Source organism: Nycticebus coucang, chromosome 21, assembly GCF_027406575.1.
Source record: "Nycticebus coucang isolate mNycCou1 chromosome 21, mNycCou1.pri, whole genome shotgun sequence".
Classification (NCBI taxonomy): Eukaryota; Metazoa; Chordata; class Mammalia; order Primates; family Lorisidae; genus Nycticebus; species Nycticebus coucang.
In genome coordinates this window covers 45,745,031-45,766,396 of record NC_069800.1, presented here as the reverse complement: position 1 = coordinate 45,766,396, position 21,366 = coordinate 45,745,031, and the positions used below count along the sequence as shown (strand labels likewise).

The following is a 21,366-nucleotide window of genomic DNA, read 5'->3' as shown; positions in this document are numbered from 1 at the left end:
CTCAAGGAGACCTTTGATACAGCAGATACCCTAAGGACAACTCAGGATAGCAAAGTCAACCAGCCTGGCTGGAATATGTGTACTCCAGGCCCTGTGCCAGGCCCTGGGGGAACCCAGAGATGAAAAGGAACCAGGCCTGGCCTTCAAAGCAGTCACAAGGGGGCTCTGCAGCGGGAAGGGGCTCACCAGCGAGGCGGCTTCTCTGCATAGAGGACGGAGGCAGGGTGGATGTGCAGCTCGTGATCATCGCGGATAGTCCTTGCAAACAGAAGAGTTAGTCTGAAGCCCATCCTAAATACTTACGGCAAGACTTTCCTATAAATGTTTTTAATATTACAAAAAAAAAAAAAAGGACACAGACTGAACTTCTCACAAACGAAACAATTCTATCCTCACTGTGCCCTTCCTTGACCCCCCGGCCCCTTGCTGCCACCCCAGAAATCAAGAATAAATCATGTGCAAAGGGAAAAGAAGAAAAGCACCATGTGGACACTCAGTAAAAACATCCAGAAACATAATGATCTGCCTATGTTTATGTTTATCTTCTGCAGGTATTCTTTCAAAACAATTTCCTTCTGGACAGAAATAATGTGTGTATGTGATTTCTTCTGTAAGCTTTTCTATTAAACAAAGTTAAATACTAAAGACTCTAAGAGAGGTAATTATAGTGAAAAAAGAAAGCTCAATGTTGTACTAATAATTTCTCTGAAATATTGAAATAGTATTTCCAATCACAACTCTGATTTGATTTATCTTAATTTAAAAAATATTTACGAGGCACACAACGATCAGTAAGAGCAGATTATAAGGGAACATTAATAGGTTAGGATGTTGCTGCCCTAACTAGAAAGGGAGTTCCTATGGGTGCCAGGGGTCCGTCTACAGGGGAAATGCTTCAAGGGCCATGACTGAGTTCTTTGTCAGCACAGTAATAAAGCCAGTGTCCCAGTCCTGACTTTCCTACCGATCTCAAAGGAAATGACTGGCTCTGAAACCTCTGAGGTATCACATACTTTTGTCAATGACACTGATGGAAGAAGTTTTAAAATGCCAATTGAAATTGCTAATTAACACTCTTCTTCTGGAGACTGGGGAACCAAAAGGACAAGTTGATGGTACTCACTAGTGACCTCAGTCTCTCTAGAGGGGGGTCACCTCCACATGGGAAGAGGTGCTCAAACACAAGACAACTCAAAATGGGAAGGGGGAGCTCATACGACAGGTAATGGAACCAGGATACTAACAGGCTAGAACACGTGGCCTGCAGTAATAAACAGAAGACACTGTTTTCCAACAGTCAACTACTGGGATACTCGGTGGAGCAGACCCGGTTGGCAAAATAAAAAATGTTCAATGCAACTCTGGACTCATTGCCCAAGACTAGCGATAACTTGGCTGACTTCAAGACTATAATTTTTTTAGGGAAAAAAAATTTTTTTTAATTAGCTGGGTGTGGTGGTGAAGGCCTGTACATTATAGCTGGCAGGGAAGCTGAGGCAGGAAGTTCACTTGAGCCTAGGAGTTTAAGGCTGCACTGAGCTATGAGTCAGCTACTGCACTCCCATCTAGGTGACAGGACAAGGCCCAGTTTCCAAAATATAAATAAATAAAATAAAAAAGATCCTTCCTTTAACAAATCATTTCACAAAGTATCCCGTTACCTATAAGCTCCTGTAGAATGAAACCTCGCAGCATTTGCAAAGAATCCCGAAACAATGCACCTGAGAACCGGATCGGGATCACCTGCACAAGGAGCAGAGAGAGGGGTGAGACCCTTGCCTGCCCTGTGTGTGATGCATGGGGCCTAGCCCCGCCCCAGGCTGCTTCATGCGCCTAGAAACCCTCCCCTGACCCAGCCCCAGCCCCGCACTTCCCAATGCTGGATGCATCTGGGGATGTTCCCATCTCCCAGAATAGCTGCTGAGAACAGCACTGGACTGCTCTCTAAACTTGGGGTCCCTCCAGCCCCCACCACAGTGTAACCTACTGTGTCCTCTATTAACGGTCACTGCTAGAAGGCAGAGGCTATGTCTCACACATAATACTTCTCTGCCTCGCCCTTAATCACTACCTAGGAGCAGCACACAGCACAGCTTTAATGCTACTTGTATTTGAAAATAAGATGTAATTTTACTTAATAGCCATAAATATCATCCACTTAAAAATAATTTACCTTCCAAATGTACACTGGAAAAATCAATCATAGGATGTGCAATGAAGTAAATATTAGCAATTCTTTTTTTTTAAGAGATGGGGTCTCACTATGTTGCCCAGGCTGGAGTGCAGCAGCTATTCACAGGCGATCCCACTACTGATCAGCACAGGAGTTTTGACCAATATTAACAATTCTTAAAATCTTGTCACAGGCTATGAAATTCCTTTAGTAAGAATATCCCTCAGAAATAAAAATGAGCTTCCTTGGAAAAAATAAGTGGCATCACATTCAGCTTTGAATTAGTTCCTGGCAATTCACAATGTGAAACCTGGAGTAGCCACAGAGCACACGGTGCTGCTGAGCACCACCCAGCACGAGAACTTGAAGAACGCAACCAGAGCAAAGAGGGGCAGCCGCCTGCTGGCGCCATTTATTCTCACCTTCGCTGGAATTCTTGGGCACTTGAAATTTGACAAGAAGTTTTTTCAGTTGTTCTCGTACAGTCACAGCTCTGACAAGACCCTTGTAATTCAGGAAATGTTCCTGACACCACTGAGAGTTCTTATTGTGCTGCCGAACAACCCAGACAGAAAAAGTTAGAATTATATGGAAATGTTCTCAACTAAGGTTACATGGCAAAGATAACCCTTTTCTCTTTTCTGTTCAACGGGACAAGATCCTCAGATTATAACTGACTCTTCTTTGTTCAATATCTCAAAACCAGATATTAACAACCAGGCACACATCTAATTGCAACCTCACTTTCTGTACTAAAGGGCAAAGGACAACCTAATGACAAGCAGAGTCATTTTCAATCTTGAAAACCTGTATGAGACATGAACCATTAGGAAGAGCCACTTCCCTGTGGTTCTTTCTAAATTAAATTTTCTTCTTCATGTACTTGAGTTTCTCACTGTCCTACAGGCAAGCAATATGACACCTGCCAATGAACAAATATTTGTGAATTATTTTTCCCCAAAGTATGGCTTTTCTCTCAATAATGTTTTAATTTTTTTCTATATTCTTAAGCATATCATTATGTCTGGATTTAATTATCTCTGTAGGATTATACCTCTGAAATTACACTCTTAATTGGAAGGAAAGTGTTCTAAATATTAAGATTTTCCAGGAAGGCAACTACAGAATAATGCAATGTGGACATGTACCTACATGCTACTCACAAAGAAAGCTTCAGAATGGACACGTTACATTGTACTTATATAAACAAATTTTAACTGATTTAATCCATAAGACTCCTAAGTTTTTCTAAAAACTCTTCATTAACTGAATAATCTTCCTCAAATCTCTTGTAAAACAAAAAGTTAGTACTTCACTTTTTTAAAAATGTTATTTAAGAAATGAACTCTGGAAAGAAATCTGAAATATACTCTTTTATATGAGAGGTTTCTTTTTTCATCAGCTATAGAAACTCTCTTTTTAGAAATTTTTAGTGAGAATTTTAAGCTGTATTATTTGCTCTTACATTTACAGAACGTTAAGTATAAAAATCAACATTATTGGTGGTGCCTGTAAGCTTAGTGGGTAGGGCGCTGGCCACATACAGTGAGGCTGGCAGCTTCAAACCCCACCAGGGCCAGCCAAACAACGACAACCACAACAAAAAATAGCCAGTGTTGTGGAGGGTGCCTGTGGTCCCAGCTACTTGGGAGGCTGAAGCAAGAAAATCACTTAAGCCCAAGAGTTGGAGGTTGCTGTGAGCAGTGAGACGCCACGGGACTCTACCCAGGGCGATAAAGTGAGACTGTCTCAAAAAAAATAAATAAACATTACCATGGCTAAATACAGGTAGGAAGTGTGAATATACACAAATCCTCACCTAAATGTCTGCTCATGGCAGCTGGAACAGGTTCGAAGATTCAACCCAAAACTATAAGTTGCTCTCAGCCTCATCTGTTTGGCAGAAAATATAATAGGATTTCTTATTCAAGTGTTCCTTCTCTGCCTAATAAACAGTGATAGGAAATACTTGGAGGAGGAGCCCAGAGCCTGCTGCTAGCACACTGTATCTCCAGGTATGGGAAAGCAATAAACAATTCCTGTGTTTCTTTCCAGCAGAACACATCAGAAACTCAGGCAGAAAGGCTAAATCACCAACTAGAAGAATGGCAATAAGCCTAACAGGAAAATAAAGGGGTCTCTTGGCCATTCCTTTAGGAACTGAACTTCAGGGATCCCCTAGATCACTGTGAGTGGCTGGTAAGCTATGGGGGCCCTTCGAGCAGCAGCTGTGCTTACTTTGATAAATGCTTCATACACGTTGAGCATAGTGAGGTGATCGCCCTCCTCCACAGCAAATTTGCGGTGCACTCGAATCTGGACAGAGTAAAGCAACATTTAGAAGTTAATTCCTGTGAGCCTCTTTACAGGGAGGTAACATTGTATGACGAACACCATATGGGCTGTGGATTCAGAAATATCTGGTTTGCACCATTCTGGCTCTGTGGTATTCTGACAGCCCTCAGACTGGTTATTTATTCTTTCTGGACCTTGATTTCCTTATCTGTAAAACTGGGAAATGAACCCTCTCTATCAAGCTGAGATAATTCACTACTAAATACTTGGCACAGAAATTTGTTAAATGTTCTTGCCTCTCTTCTCCTTGATCCTGTCAGTATCATCTTTTTCATATGAATTCCTCTCAGCCCCTAAAGAACGAAGGCTCCAGAAGAGCAGGGGACTGACTCAGGTGCATGGGAGACCCTCAGTAATTCTAGGCTACCCCTACCTGCCCAATCCTTTCAGACCCCATCTTGAATTCCTCTTTCTGTAAAATCCTGAGCAGGGCCATATGTTCCCATGGATTAAAGGAGCAGCAGACACAACATGCATGCAAGTACACAGGTAAGAGTCCTGCGTCGCTTAATGACAGGGATTGCTTCCAAGAAAAGTGTTGTTAGACAAGTCACTGTTGGGCAAACACCAGAGTGTACTTACACAAATCTAGATGGTATAGGAGGACTCTCTGGAAAGTATCTAGCCACGTATGTCTCTACTTCTCCTATCAGCCCCGGCACCTACTACCCACCATTGCTCCCAGCCCACAAACCTGCTTGGCACATACTGTACCAATACTGTAGGTAACAGTAACACAATGGCAGGTATTTGTGTACCTAAATATATCCAAACACAAAAAATATACAGTAAAAATACAGTATCATCTAGATTGCAGTTAATATAAGACAAAAATAAATAAATGAAAATACAGTACTGGCCAGAGGTGGCAGTTCATGCCTATAATCTTAGCACTCTGGGAGGCCAAGGCAGGCAGATTTCATGAGTTCAGGAGTTTGAGACCAGCCTGAGCAAGAATGAGACCCTGTATTTACTAAAATAGAAAAACTAGCTGGGATTGGAACCTGTAGTTCCAGCTACTTGGGAGGCTGAAGCAAGAGAATTGCTAGATGCTACAGCACTCTACCCAGGGTGACAGAATGAGACTCTGTCTCAAAAAAAAAAATATATATATATATACATACATATATACATATATATATACATATATATATATACACACACACACACACACACGCACTGCATTAATCTTATAGGACCACCATCATCAAATAAGAAAATCAGCAGTTCAATGGTTAAGGTCCAGGGCTTTGGACTGTGAAAGCCAACTTTGTCATTTTTGGCTACGCAATCGTGAATGAGTAACCTAACTGTTCTGTGCTTCCATCTTTAAAGGATGATAGTATCTATCCCACAGGTTTATGGTGAAGATAAAATGAAATGGCTGTCGAATGCTTGGCATAATACCAGACATACGGTAAACACTCAAAGTGAGAGCTGACACCATCTGCACAGCTCTGTCCTCAATGGTTCCTGGGTGGCGTTTCAACGAGGAAAGCTTACCGTGAAAGAGATTGACTAGAATGAACAGCACGGGAGAAAAGCTGGACTTACTGCCTGAGACTTCTGGTTTGAGGGGACCACGAAGATATTCTGGATCTGCATCATGGCCGCAATGCTTAGAATTTCCTGAGAACAACCAAAATTTCCTATAAAACAGCAAGCATGTTGGGGAACATGTCAATGGGAAATAAAAGACACCCATATTTTCCTTGCACCGTATTGTAAACTAAGATCACATATTTCATACTGTTTATTTTGTTAAGCTTATAGTATATAAAAACTTCACTTGACAAACAGAATGTCCTATATATGACCCAGATGAACAGCAGCCTTGAAGGACTCTGGGAAAGGTGCTGCGTCCACTCTGTAGCCGTAACACCAAGGGACTCTTCGCTATAAGCCAAGGTGGGGTCCAGACTGGCCCAGTCACAAGGGCAGGTCAGCTCCACAGCTGCTCCCTCCCATCATGTGCACGTCTAGCATCCCAGAAGTATGCATGAGAAAGGGGGGACAGGGAATATGGGGGTTGTATCCCTTCTGTTGTTTCTCTGCTCCTGGACTCTTCTATGAAGTGGCCGTCCTCTCAAAAGGGCACATGTCAACTGGGAAGCCCAAGACACAGCTAGACCAGGAAAGTGGCTGGTGGGCTATTGGCAGCTGGGAACAGAGTCTGCAGTCATCAGCACTCCAGGGCATTGAGCAGAACAACCTGTACCGTCCTCCTCTCCACCGGGACTCCTGACTCATGAAGGTTGTGAGGCTAAGGGCATGTGGTTGTTCCAAAACTTAACTATAGTTAACTTTTACCATGCTGGGTCTCAAATACAGCTGCATAAATTGCCAGTTGACACAAAAGTTAGACAAAATCAGGAAAAAAATACTATCTTTCCTGGTGTAGAGGAAAAGAGAAACTATATTGTCTAGAGATAATTTTGATTTCTAATTATAAAAAAAATCTCTAGGTTAGGCTCAGCACCTGTAGCTCAGTGGCTGGGTGGGCACCAGCCACATACACTGGAGCTAGTGGGTTCGAATCCAGCTCAGGCCTACCAAACAATAATGACAACTACAACAAAAAATAGCCAGGCTTGGGCGGTGCCTATGGCTCAAAGGAGTAGGGCACCAGCCCCATAAACCAGAGGTGGCGGGTTCAAACCCAGCCCCGGCCAAAAACTGCAAAAAAAAAACAGCCGAGTGTTGTGGCGGGCACCTGTGGTCCCAGCTACTTGGGAGGCTGAGGCAAGAAACTTGCTTAAGCCCAAGAGTTAGAGGTTGCTGTCAGCTATGACACCACGGCACTCTACCCAGGGCAACATAGTGAGACTCTGTCTCAAAAAAAAAAAAAAAAAAACCTCTAGGTTATATATACACTTTTATCTCAAAATTCACGTCCTCAAAAAAATCTGAAGGTGTCAGAGAAATTAGAAAGGGGTCTGAAAGGATTGGGCAGGTAGGGGTAGCCAATGGGGTCTGAAAGGATTGGGCAGGTAGGGGTAGCCAATGCAAAATGGTGCGGCCACTGTAGAAAATAATATGGCAATTCTGCAAAAAAATTAAAGTTAGGACAGCCATTTTATTTATTTTTTGAGACAGAGTCTCACTTTGTCACCCTTGGTAAAGTGTCGTGGTATCACAGTTCACAGCAACCTCAAACTCTTGGGCTCAAGTGACTCTTTTGCCTCAGCCTCCCAAGTAGCTGGGACTATAGGCACCTGCTACAATGCCCGGGTATTTTTAGAGATGAGGTCTCACGCTGGCTTAGGCTGGTCTCAAACTGGTGAACTTAGGCAATCCACCCGCCTTGGCCTCCCAGAATGCCAGGATTACAGGTGTGAGCCACTGCTCCCAGCCTAGTACAGCCATTCTAGAAAAGAGTATGGAGGTTACTCAAAAGGCTAAAAATTGAATTACCACATAATACAGCAATCCTACTTCTGAGTATATATACAAAAGAATTGAAATTGATATGTCAAAGAGATTCTGCACTTCCATATTCATTTCACCATTACGCATAATAGCCCAAATATGGAAGCTACCTAAATGTCCAAATGAATAAAGAAAATACGACATGTGTATGCACACAATGAAATACTACACAACCTTTTACAAAAAGGATATTATGTCATTCTTGACAACACAGATTGAACTGGAAGACGTTATGCTAGTGAAATAAGCCGGCCCAGAAAAGCAAACCCTGTATCATCTCACTCATACTTAGAATCTAAAAAAGTGGACCTGCAAGAGGGACTTTACCTAACAATTGCAATCAGTGTAACCTGGCTTATTGTACCCTCAATGAATCCCCAACAATAAAAAATAAATAAATAAAAAATAAAAGAGTGGACCTTACAGAAACAGTAGAAAAGTAAACAGGGCTGGGGGAGGATAGGAAAAGGGAAGAAGCTGATCAAAAGGTGCAAAGTTCCAGTCAGATGGGAAGAGTAAGTTCTAGTGATTTATTATACTGCATGATGACCACAGTTAATAATTATGTATTATGACAATTTCAAAATCACTAACAGAATATATTTTTAATGTTCTCATCACAAGAAAAAGGTAAATTGGTGAAGTGGTGGATATGTAACTGGACTGATTGAATCTTTCTACCATGTGTATATAGATCAAAAGATCAAAATGTACCTCATAAATACACACAATGATTATCTGTCAATTAAAAATAAATTTTTAAGCACTCTGGGAGGCCAACATAGAAGGCCAACTTGAGACCAGGATTTCGAAACCAGCCTAAACACAAGCCAGACCCTGTCTCTAACAAAAATAGAAAAAAAATAGCTGGGCAATGTTGCAGGCACCTGCAGTCACACATACTCAGGAGGCTGAGGCAAGAGGATCACTTGAGTTTGAGACTGTAGTGAGCTAGGCTGACCCACTATACTCTAGCCAGGGCAACAGAAGAAGACTCTGCCTTGAAAATTAAAATAAAAATGAATAAATATTTTAAAAATAAAAATAAATGTTTTTAAAATTTAACTTTTTTTTTTTTTTTTTGGCCGGGGCTGGGTTTGAACCCGCCACCTCCGGCATATGGGACCGGCGCCCTACCAGCTGAGCCACAGGCGCCGCCCAATGTTTTTAAAATTTAAACAAAGAATTGCCTACCATATGATTTAGTAATTCCATTTCTGGGTATATACCCAAAGGAAGTGAAAGCAGGAACTCTAAGACATATTTGTACACCCCTGTTTATAAATAGCATTATCCACAATGGCAAAAAGGTACAAACTTACATGCCCATTTACAGATGAATGGATAAACAAAATGTGGTATTATATATGTAGTGGAATACTAATCAGCCTTAGAAACAAAGGAAATTTTGATACACATTACAACATGGATGAACCTTGAAAACATGTTAAGTGAAATAAGTCACTTGCAAGGGTAGGATTCCACTTATACAAGGTTCCAAGAGTGATAAAATTCAGAGACTAAAAGTACAATATTGAATGCAAGGAGCTGGGGATGGAGAGTTAAATGTTTAATTGGTATAGGGTTTCAATGAGGAAGATGGGAAAAATTCTAGAAATGGACGGTACTGATGTTGCACAACAATGTGAATATACTTAATGTCACAGAACCATATGTTTAAAAATGGTTAAATGGTACACTGTATATATTTTTTACTACACTTGTGTCCTCCTCACCAGGGTGCTCAGAATTCAGGGTACTAACTCTTCTGATAATCCAAATAAACTCAACATGAGCTATCAGGCTCTACCTACCTGATTCAAGCAGCATTTTGGCAAACATGGGATTCAAAGGAAACTCTGCTATTCTCATGCCGAGCGGTTCAGTTAGGTGACAGTCTTTGTCCAAACCTGCCATAAGAAGAACAAAAGAAATCAGAAGGAACATACCACTGTGGTGGAAGACATGCAGTTGCTGAGATACCAGATGATGAAGTATGCTCAAGAGAGGGTATCCAAACATGATCCACACACTACCAAACTCAGTCTGACATCAGTGTGCCATGACATTAAAAGAAGAAAAGATCTCTACTGAGCTCTGAATACCTCATTTTTAAAAACTGATACTTTTCATGACTTTTCAAGGACTCAATTAGAAGAAAATGGCTCCGCAGCCTTGTCTTGCTCCCACTCTTCTCAATCCACAACAGCCTCACTGTGTTCTCACTACTTCACAGAGACTGCTCTTTCCAAGGGCCCAACAACAAGTCAGTGCCAAAACAAAGGCCATCTTCCTTCCGGTCTTCAGCAGCATTGCCTCTGCCGAACACAGCTCCTGTGACCCCTTACTCCCCAGGTTCTCTGCCATCTTCCTTGCTGTTCCCCCTAGGTCACCACTGGGATCATCTTCCACGTCCAAGACCAGACAAGCCACAGAAATGCCAGGATGGTATCCCAGCCTGGTGCTCTTCTCATACCAGGTGAGCAATCAGAAGGCCAGCAACTCAGAATCTAAACATGGGCTCCCTGGAGCCAACATCAGGTCTGTTTATTTGACTGCCTCCGGGGCAGTCACTGAACTGGGCTGACTCTTCCAATTCCCCACCTTCCCTCCTTGCTTCGCCATCACCTGCCAGCATCCAGGGATTAGATTCCTAAGACCCTCAAAACGTCAACTGTTGTGTTCTTAACTAAAACAAACGCTGTAAGAGTTCAGAGTAAGGCAAAAAAGGTCATTTCTCTTCTGTTCCAATCTCTTTAAAGATGATTATTCAGCTTGAAACTAAATTAAGTTGGAAGTTTCCCTTCATCTTGTCCAGCCTATTTAATGCAATGAAGAAACAGGAGGTATTTTAAAGTTCATTCTGTTTGAAGGAAAATCAACCTAATGAAAAATTCCTATGCAATGTTTTTTCATCCTCATTACAGACTATCCCAGGAAACCTTGCTTTCAAGTTCCTATTACTTGCTTAAGAACAAAGAATAGAAACCTATTCTAACACACACACTCTCTGGGCTAATCTTAAACAGACTCAGCTGAAGGCCTTTTAAAACACTGGCCATCTTTTAAATCAGTAATTGGCTATTCCTTCACAGAGAAGTATCATAAATATAATGAATGAAGGACCCCAACTTTGCCCTACACCAAAAAATTAACTAAAAATGGATCACGAATCTAATTTAAGGAACAAAACTATAACATTGTTTGAAGAAAACCTAGGAGTAAATCTTAGTGACCACATGACCACAAAGTAGGCTTCTTAGAAATGATACCAAAAGCATAAATGACAGAAGAAAAAGTAGATAAACTGAGCTATACAAAAACTTAAACTTTTGAACTATAAACAATACTATTAAGTACAAAGACAACCTCTAGAAATGTGAGTAATATTTACAAACTGCATATCTGATAAGAATTTGTACCCAGAATATCTAACAAACTCCAACTCAATAAAAGACAATAACACAAATAAAAATGGGCAAAGGATTTGATTTTGTTTGATTTTTTGAGGCCCCAGGCTAGAGGGCCTTGGCATCAGACCAGCTCACTGCAACTTCAAACTCTTGAGTTCAAGTGATCCTTCTGCCTCAGCCTCCTGAGTAGCTGGGACTACAGGTGTCCACCATGATGCCCAGCTAATTTTTCTATTTTCAGTAGTAACAGGGGTCTCAATTTTGTTCAGGCTGTTCTCAAACTCCTGAGCTCACAGGATCCTCCTGGCTTGGCCTCCCGGAGTGCTGGGATTATAGGCATGAGCCACCATGCTCAGCCACAGGCAAAGGATTTGAATAGACTTTTCTTCAAATAAGATAGGCAAATGGCCCACAAGCACATGAAAAGGTATACAGCATCATGAGTCATAAGGAAAATGCAAATCAAAACCACAAGGTACCTTTTCCAGTATAGGATGGCTATAATAGAAAAGACAGTAACAAACACTGGCAATAATATGGAGAAATTGGAACCCTCATAAGATGCTTGTGGGAATTCCCACCAAAAACTTGTATGCTAATACACAGTATTTATAGTAGCATTACCTATGAGGCCAAAAAGTGGAAACAATCCAAATGCCCATCAACTAATAAACAAATAAAAATCTGTGGTATATTCATAAACTAGTATTTATTCAGCACTAAAAAGGAACAAAGTACCAATACATGCTACAACATGAATGAACCTTGAAATGTCATGCTAAATCAAAGAAGCTGCCATCGTTTGGACGCTGTTTGTCCCCCACCAAACTTCATGTTGAATTTGATCCCCAGTGTGGCAGTGTGAGGAAGTAGGGGCTAGCGGGAGTCAGCTGAGTCATGGAGGCAGACCCCTCATGAATAGAATAATGCCCTCCTCCAGGATAATGGATTAGTTCCCATGAGAGTGGGTTAGTAACAAAAAGGCTAGCTTCCTGTCTCACCTTCTCTTGCTTCCTCTCTCACTGTGATCTCTGCACACACCCACTCCCCCTTCCAATTTCTGCCATAAGTGGAGGTAGCAAGAGGTCCTCAGCCAAAGCGCTGCCCAAGAGACTTTTCAGACACCAGAACCATAAACCAAATAAACCTCTTTTCTTCAGAAATACTCAGCTGGAACTGTTACAACAACACAAAAAGTACCAAGACAAAAGCCAATTTTAAAAAAAGACCATATATTATACAATTCCATTTATATAAAATCTCTAGAAGAGGTGATTCTACAGAGATAGAAAATATCTACAGATAGAACCAGAGTAGTGGTTGCCTGGGGGTGGGAGGTGGGGAGAGGGAACAGGGAAAGATCTCTTAATGGTATGAGGTTTCTCTTTCGGATGATAAATGTGTTCTAAAATTAGACTGTGGTAATAGTTGCACAACCCTGTGAATATACTAAAAGCTGTTGAATTATATAATACATTATAAATGTGTGAATTATACAGTATAAACTATACTTAATAAAGCTGTTTTAAAAAGTAACACTCAGAATAAATCTCAAAAAGCAAAACCTCCACTAAACTTAATACCAAAGAGAATATTAAATTCCCTTTGGGGTACCGTTCACAGAAGAGACAGTACTTCCTAAAGGTTATGATTGCTCTCTTAAGATAAATGCTGCATTTTCAAACCATAGTAATCAGAGGTTCCCTGATAACATTATAATGTTTCCTTGCCCAAACAATAACACAACCTGGTAATGTACCCAGTTCTCCGAACAACTCCATGAATGAAATGAAGGGAGAGAAACACTTAGCCACAGATTCGAGATGAAGCAGGGGGACAGAGACAAAGTACTGAGCGGTAAACTGGCAGGGAATCGCCAACCTCTGGCTGTCTCTTAGGAGTGTGGCCTTGTGATGGTTATTTATAACTTTTGATGAACTGGCATGCTTTTATAAATTCATTGTCATAATCAGCCTTCATCATCTATTAGTCTAATTAGGTCCCAACTTATTTTGATAAAAAATGTTATTAAGAAGGTTCTATATATGGGGAGAACCAATCCCATTCCTAAAGACACTAGGATCCCTAAAGTGAATAAAACCTATCACACAGGGCGGCGCCTGTGGCTCAAAGGGGTAGGGCGCCGGTCCCATATGCCAGAGGTGGTGGGTTCAAACCCAGCCCTGGCCAAAAGAAAAAAAAAAAAAACCTATCACACAGGAGAACACATAATAAAAGAGAAACAGGCATACCTCCCAAAGCATAGAGTAACTCCAAAGCTTGAACCATTGACTGTGCTGGTGGGGGCTGTAGAAAAAAAAAACAGACAAACATAAAAATCCTAAATGAATTTTGGGGGGCAACAGACCTAAAAATATAACCATTTCCTGCTCAAATCCACTCTCCCCTCTAACATGCCCCATACTTCCCAGCCTTCTGGTTTCTGCTCACCTAGCCGTCTTAGCACCCTTAGTATTATGTGGCCTTAGTACATACTACAGTACTGGGGAAGATTTATCTTTGCATCCCCTAGAGCCCCATGACAGGACTGGTTGAATAACATACACTGAATTTGAATTTCTGAAAATCAAAGAGAATGCTAGAGGACCTGAAGTCCTGCAAAGCCAAGCCTATACCTTTGGTCTGATTCTCCGGAGCCACACCTCCTTCTTCCCTTATACAAGCACCTACTAAGCGCCAGGCATTGTTGTTTTCTTCTGAATTATCTGATCTCTATAAGCCAGGTAAAATTATAATACTTTTTCAAACTGTATTTTTTTCTAAATGTAATCATATAACAAATGTATTTAAAGCATCTCATTGTTTTAGCTCCATTTTACAGATGGGGAAAGTAACAATAAATAAAAAAACATTTGAACAAGGTCACATGTGCAGTTGGTGGCAAAGTCAGAAGCTGAACTCACCTCATTTTTCCACTCTACCTCCCCCACTTTGTCAAGGAATGAAGAAGATCTTTTAAAAGCTTTAACAACTGCACACACAGTTGCACACACTTAGAAGGGCAGAAACTAAACCTGATTGATCATACAGAGATTACTAGTGCTCACAAGCCTCTCTTTGGTGCCATGACAACTTTTTACAAGGAGCCAAAATGTCTAACACCTAAATAGAGAAGCTCAAACCCTCCAGGGGTCTCTCATTATATGAGATAGGAGAAATAGCAAAGCTCTGAATTAGGTTATGACAATTATAGAACAAAACTAACAAGGTCCTCTTTGACGCCTTTCTATCCCTGGTCCTATTTCCAGTCAATTATCACCAGTGGATAGAACTCACAACCTACCCCACCCTGAAATCATATCTGAAGTATTTTCACTTAATGACACATTAGTATTTCTCTATGACCTCAGCTGACTTGGGATCGTATCAACATTCTTTTAACATATTTGGAATTACTGTGTATGCATTACCTTATCTTGTTCTTTTCACTATATGTTTTTCTGTTTTCATTCTTGCTTGTACCTAAGCTTCACAATAATTACTTGGGATAGCTGCATAATACTCCCACAATACTCCACAAAGAAGTCAATTTTCTTTTTTCTTTCCTTTTCTTTTTTTTATTGAGAGCCTCAAGCTGTCACCCTCGGTAGAATGCTGTTGTGTCACAGCTCACAGCAACCTCCAACTCCTGGGCTTAAGCAATTCTCTTGCCTCAGCCTCCCAAGCAGCTGGGACTACAGGCACCCGCCACAACGCCCAGCTATTTTTTGGTTGTAGTTGTCATTATTGTTTAGTAGGCCTGGGCTGGATTCGAACCCACCAGCTCTGGTGTACGTGGCTGGCACCTTAGCCATTTAAGCTACAAGCGCCAAGCCAAAGTCAATTTTCTTATTCCTGGGAAATTGCGTTGTTTCCAGTTTTTCACAACTATAAGTAACACTGCTAAATATACAAAATCATATGTACCCTGTGATTTCAACTATAAAAAACACAATTTTAGGGGCAAATAACCAGAAGGGACCATATCTAGGTCAATTTCATTTTTCAATTTTCCAAAAGTTTTGTTATAATTTTTTTTAGTTACATTTTTAGATTTAATATAAAATAATGCTATAAACATTATCATACACATATATAACCTTTTTCCTTTTAAATTACTTTTTCAAAAGACATTTCCTTGAGAAAACATAGCAGATGGTTCTAAGGCTTGTTAAGTGTTGTCAGAAAGTCCTGCATGAGGGCAGAAACAGAGCAAAACCACCAGCAGTACACGAAGATTTACTTTGCTAAACTGTGTCAGCTACGGGTCCTCTCCATAGTTGATCTTTTAATTAGCGCAACGTCATCCACATATGGCTGTGTCAACTGCACTCACCTCTGTCCTAGAGAAGCTGGACGCAACCTAAAGTCAGTTTACAACGTGTGCTGATTCTTTCCCTTTCCTTAGGGCATGCTTGATTTACTCCAAATGATGTACATATAAAATCGCCTTGTATTTTTTGAGATATGTATCTGTTATTTCTTTCATAATACATTTTCCTCTAATTTTACATGTGACACTTTCATTAAGCTTGCGCACACCAGTAATCAAAGGATATGTTTTCCCTATACTTATGGTAAGCACACAATTATTTTCTTTGAAGGCGTTGATACTGGTACATTTTATTCTTTCAATCACCTAAGTTTACCATGACACATGACATTAGGGACTTTATCATCCAAGAATCCAGACCTGTCACACCATACCAATACCGCTGGGATAGAACAAAGAGTCAAAATGCAAATTCTCAAATCATAAAAATTCTAGAAGGAAATATGAAAGAGTATGCATTGACTGACATACATAAAAGAAGGGCTTCCTAGTCAGGCACAGTGGTATGCACCTGCAATCCTAGGTACTCTGGAGTCTAAGGCAGGGAGGATTGCTTAAACTCAGAAATTTGGGGCCAGCCTGGACAACACAGCAACACCCCCAACTCAAATAAATTAAAAAAAAAAAAAAAGTGCTTTGTAAGCACAATAGCATAAAAGCAAAGATAGAAAGATTTTAGTGTAGATATGTTTAGAATATCTGCATATTAAAAAGGAAAAAGCTGACTTGGTGCCTGCAGCTCAGAGGCTAGGGTGCTAGCCATATACACCAAAGGTGACAGGGTCGAGCCCAGCCTGAGCCTGCCAAACAAAAATGACAACTACAACCAAAAAATGATTAGGCATTGTGGCGGGCGCCTGTAGTCCCAGCTACATGGGGGGCTGAGGCAAGAGAATCACTTAAGCCCAAGAGTTGGAGGTTGCTGTGAGCTGTGATGCCATACCACTCTACCGATGGCAACATAGTGAGACTCTATCTCAAAAAATAAATAAATAAATAAATAAAAAGGAAAAAGCCAGTAAAATACAAATAACAGAAAAAATAATCACAAAAAATATTACAAAGGTCAATGTCTTTACTACTTAAAGGACTCTTGGAAAGTCACTAATAAATATTAATTCTAACGTAAACACTGATTCTCACCATTCAGAAGAAATACAAAATTGCCAACTAAAAATCTACCATAAGGGAAATTAAAAAAAAAATAGTAAATTAAAAAAAAATAGTAAAGATAACATTTACCCTCTCTCTCCAGGCAGTCAAATTAGCAAAGCTAAAAGAAATTAACTTGGCATAATGGGGGCACCATGAGCTGGAGCTGACACAGTGCAGCAATCCGGCCAAGTGTCAAGAGCCTACAGCAAAGGCCAGGTATGGTGGCTTGCGGCTGTAATCCTAGCACTCCGGGAGTCTGGGGCAGGTGGATTGCTTGAGCTCAAGAATTCAAAACCAACCTGAGCAAGAATGAGACTCTGTGTCTACTAAAATAGAAAAACTAGCCAGGCATAGTTTTTGCAGTCCCAGTTACTCAAAAACAAAAAAAAAAAAAAGAGAGACACTAGGGGAAAAGAGATGGTCAAGGTGTATGGTCCACCTCTTGGGGGCAGGACACAATTATAAAAGGGACTTTACCTAACAAATACAATTGGTGTAACCTAATTCTTTGTACCTCAAGGAATCCCCAACAATTAAAAAAAAAAAAAAAGCCTCCAGCAGGACCCTCGCCCCCTCCCCCAATGATCCACTCCTAGAAACCGACCTTAGGAAATAAGCAGACTGTAATCAGCCACACACTGTGATCTTCCTGGTGCTCTCCCAAAGCCCTCAGGGACCCAGCAGTGTGGTACTCTTACATCTACATCCAGGCCTACACACAGTCTTGCGGTCCTGGACCTCTCCACCCCTCCCAACCTGGTAAAATCCTACCTGGATTTCAGATTTTACTTCAGACATGACTAACTAGGCTGGGGGCTCTTCCTCTCATGGCACTGGCCACGCTGCTCTGTAATTAGCACTCACTTGTCTCTAACCCTGAGCAGACAAGAACAGGAATTAGGTAAGAACAGGAATTAACGAGGCCTTGTCTGGCTGTTTTCCCCCATGCCCTGCAAAGTAGACATATAACACATGACCTGAATGGGAAAAAAAAGAAAGATGGCACGTCCTACAACAATGTCCTGACAGCCCCATGAGCTCTCCCGCCTTCCCGCAGCCCCAGACAGAAGCCAGGACTTACGGACATGAAGTGAAATCTGAGTACATTGTCAATTCCCAGTGCTTTCAGTTGCAGGATAACAGGTGCCAAATTGCTACGCTGCATCTCAGGAACGGTGGATTCAGGCAACTTGTCAAAGGCTTCCTCTGAGGATAGGAAATCAGAACTGTTTGGGATCAAACCTCACAGTCAAATGCAATCATTGTGCCAAAGGGACAGTTTTTCTTTTCTACCCTGAACAGGAGCATAGGAATCTAGGAGCAAATCCATATACTATCATAATAAAAAGTTGATTTTATACCTAGGAAAAACAATTCTATTTAAAATACACTTTAGATAAACATATTTGAACAATACACCTTTATAGAAGTTTGTGTTTTTACTTCAGAATGCAGTTTTTCAAGGGCTTTTTGTCAGCAAAACATTAAATCAAAGCTACAAATATTTGCTGAGTCAGCGTCAGTGCCCAGCTACCAGCAGCTCTGCTTGGGGTAGAGAAGCCAAGAAGTAAGAACTGCATGCATAAGCAAAGAACTTCAAAACAGCTCACTGAAATACTAATAACAACCAAATACAGCAAATGACCAGATCTCATAAACAGAAAAAACTGTCTGCATCTAACTTTTTAAGTCAAATGAACCAGGCATGCGACATCATGCCTAGAATCAGATGCTGCTCCAAACAGATTACTGAAGGTTACATACCCCCTCAGAACAAGAAAATGCATCATAAGACAGAGAGATCCTAGGATGGGAGGGGCAGAAAAGAGGGTGGGGAAGGGAAGAGACTTTGGAAGGCCTTTTTTATAAAAGCTAAGCCAAAAGGGTGGGGAAAAAAAGAGGAAGAGATTAAATCATTTCTGTGTATATTCAGAAAGCTTATGGATTATACTGAGAATCCTCCACCCACAAAATCTTCCCACATCAGTCAACATTTTAACTGATGCACACCCTTCTTAAACAACACATGGGTGGCCCAACTTCCATTTAGATTACAAAGCTTTAGTGAATTACAGAATAAAAAAACAAACCAAGAGTGTCATGAAGAAATAGCACTATCCTGAATAACTTCAAAAAGGTTTGCTCTGAGAAAACAGACATCCAATATTCTGTGGACTGATTGACAGAAACTGCCAAATGCACTGGTGTAAGTGGAAGGTTCTGGATGACAGACAACAGGAGGAAGTTCCAAATGGGATACTCCCTGTAGTTTCAAGAGCGTGCTCAATAGACTAAGTAGACTAAGGGATTTCGAAACAGAATTATCAGACAACTCCGTTGTTGAGAAGATGCTCACAGCAAGTAGGTGTTTTCTAAGAGTCCAAAGACACCCAACTCTCTGGAGGACCGGCGTGTGGGAGGTGGGCCAGGAGCTGCAGGAGCCACAGGCAGTCTCCTTGAAAAGCTTCAGCGATATGAAGCATCGAGACTCCGAGGAGGAACAGGCGTATTCCCAGTGAGTGGTCCTCCCAAAGGAGGGGAGGCTCAGGAAAGGCCAGCACAGTCACCAGTACACACCTACGAAGCTTCGGAAGGGACCTGCCATTTGAGAGGATGTGAAGCATAAGGAGGCTCTGCTGCTGGGCAAAGAGGAAACAGACCAAGGAGAAGGTATCAGAGGGTAAGCAGAAGGCAGAGCGAGAAGAGTATGATTCAGCTGGGACAACAGAGGGAGGTGTGGGCAGTACCGGAGAAGACAGGCTGAAGAAAAGGCTTGGAAGGTTCTGGGAAACTGTGAAGGGTCTGAACAGATGGCACCCTGCTCAGAGCTGCACAATCTAGAAGCCAGGGGCTGGGCACAGAAACCCTCAACTACTGTCAGGCAGCAACTCCCCAACCCCACTTACACCTAAACTGCTCATGCTACGGGAGCCAGTGGTCTATCTTTAGTCTACATTCTAGTACATGATTTCTATGGCACAAGAAATGACACTGGACATTTCCTCTTTAAAATAACTCAAGCACCAGTACAGAGAGAAAGAAGGAAGGAGGGGGTGGGGGAAGGGAAGAGGAGAGAGAAGGAAGGAGGGAGGGGGAGGGGGTCTTGGTATGTGCCACACCTTTTGGGGGCAAGGCACAATTGTAAGAGGAATTTCCACTAATAAATGCAATCATTTGGTTTCTTGTAACCTAGTTTCTTGTACCCTCAATGAATCCCGAATAAAAAAATAATAATAATAACTCAAGCTCCTAACAAATTAAACACAGAATTACCATATGACCTTGCAATACTCAAATGAATGAAAAACAAGTACTCAGGGTGGTGCCTGTGGCTCAGTGGGTAGGGCACGGGCCCCATATACTGAGGGTAGCAGATTAGAACTTGGCCCCAGCCAAACTACAACAAAAATGTAGCCGGGTATTGTGGTGGGTGCCTGTAGTCCCAGCTACCTGGGAGGCTGAGGCAAGAGAATCACCTAAGCCCAGGAGTTGGAGGTTGCTGTGAGCTGTGATGCCAACAGCACTCTACCGAGGGCAATAAAGTGAGACTCTGTCTCTAAAAAAACAAAAAAGAAAGACAGAAAGACAGAAAAAAGAAAAACAAGTACTCAAACACACATACATGTACATTCATAGCAGCTCTATTCACAACAGCCAAAAGATGGAAACAACCTGTCAACACATGAATGGACAAATCATGGTTTATCCATGCAATGGAATTCACTCATAAAAAGGAATGAAAAAACATGCTGCAATGCAGATGAACCCCAAAAATGCTAAGTAAAAGAAGCTACACACAAAAAACCCATTTATTATATGATTTTATTGTTATGAAATAGCCAAGAGAGAAATCCAGAGAAGAATGCAGATTACTAATTGCCCGGGGCTGGGGACTGAGAATAATGGGGAAAAACTGCTTAATAAATAAGAGGTGTCACTTTGGAGAATGTTTTGAAACCAGATAGAGGTGGTGGTTGCAGACATTGTGAATATAACGAATGCCACTAAATTGTTCACTTTAAAAATGGTTAATTTTGTTGTGTAAATTTCAAATTATATCTAAAAAGAAAATTATCTTGACCCTTCCTCCTCATCTGCATTTCAGAATGTCCTTTAGTCCTGATGCTCCTTTTATTTTAATTTTATTTTAATCATTCCTTCTTAGCATCTTTTTTTTTTTCTTGAGACAGAGACTCACTATGTCACCCTCAGTAAAGTTGTGCTTCACAACTCACAGCAACCTCCAACTCTTGGGCTTAAGCAACTCCCTTGCCTCAGCCTCCCAAGTAGCTGGGACTACAGGTGCTCGTCACAACACCCGGCTTTTTTTTTTTTTTGTTATAGTTGTCATTGTTGTTTGGCAGGCCCAGGCTGGGTTCGAACCCGCTAGCTTCAGTGTATGTGGCTGGCGCCCTAGCCACTGAGCTACAGGCACAGAGCCTCCTTCTTAGCATCTTCAGCAGTTGTCCTTACTTCTCTGGCCTTGAGTTCTGCCTGCTCCCTCCCTT

The 21,366-nt window shown here is 41.4% G+C and overlaps 1 protein-coding gene across 5 annotated transcripts in view; it reads right to left on the bottom strand.

The window, feature by feature from the left end:
* The window catches only part of DHX35 (DEAH-box helicase 35), an 85,793-nt gene that overhangs the window by 10,400 nt on the left and 54,027 nt on the right, over positions 1-21,366 (bottom strand). For all 5 annotated transcript variants that reach the window (XM_053574225.1, XM_053574224.1, XM_053574226.1 and 2 more), the window contains 8 exons: positions 17,940-18,064; positions 13,623-13,677; positions 9,772-9,867; positions 6,083-6,177; positions 4,412-4,489; positions 2,596-2,725; positions 1,662-1,743; positions 187-258 (listed from right to left, as the gene is read on the bottom strand). In XM_053574225.1, coding sequence (XP_053430200.1) covers positions 187-258; positions 1,662-1,743; positions 2,596-2,725; positions 4,412-4,489; positions 6,083-6,177; positions 9,772-9,867; positions 13,623-13,677; positions 17,940-18,064 — 733 coding nt within the window. The remainder of the gene's footprint in view (positions 1-186; positions 259-1,661; positions 1,744-2,595; positions 2,726-4,411; positions 4,490-6,082; positions 6,178-9,771; positions 9,868-13,622; positions 13,678-17,939; positions 18,065-21,366) is intronic.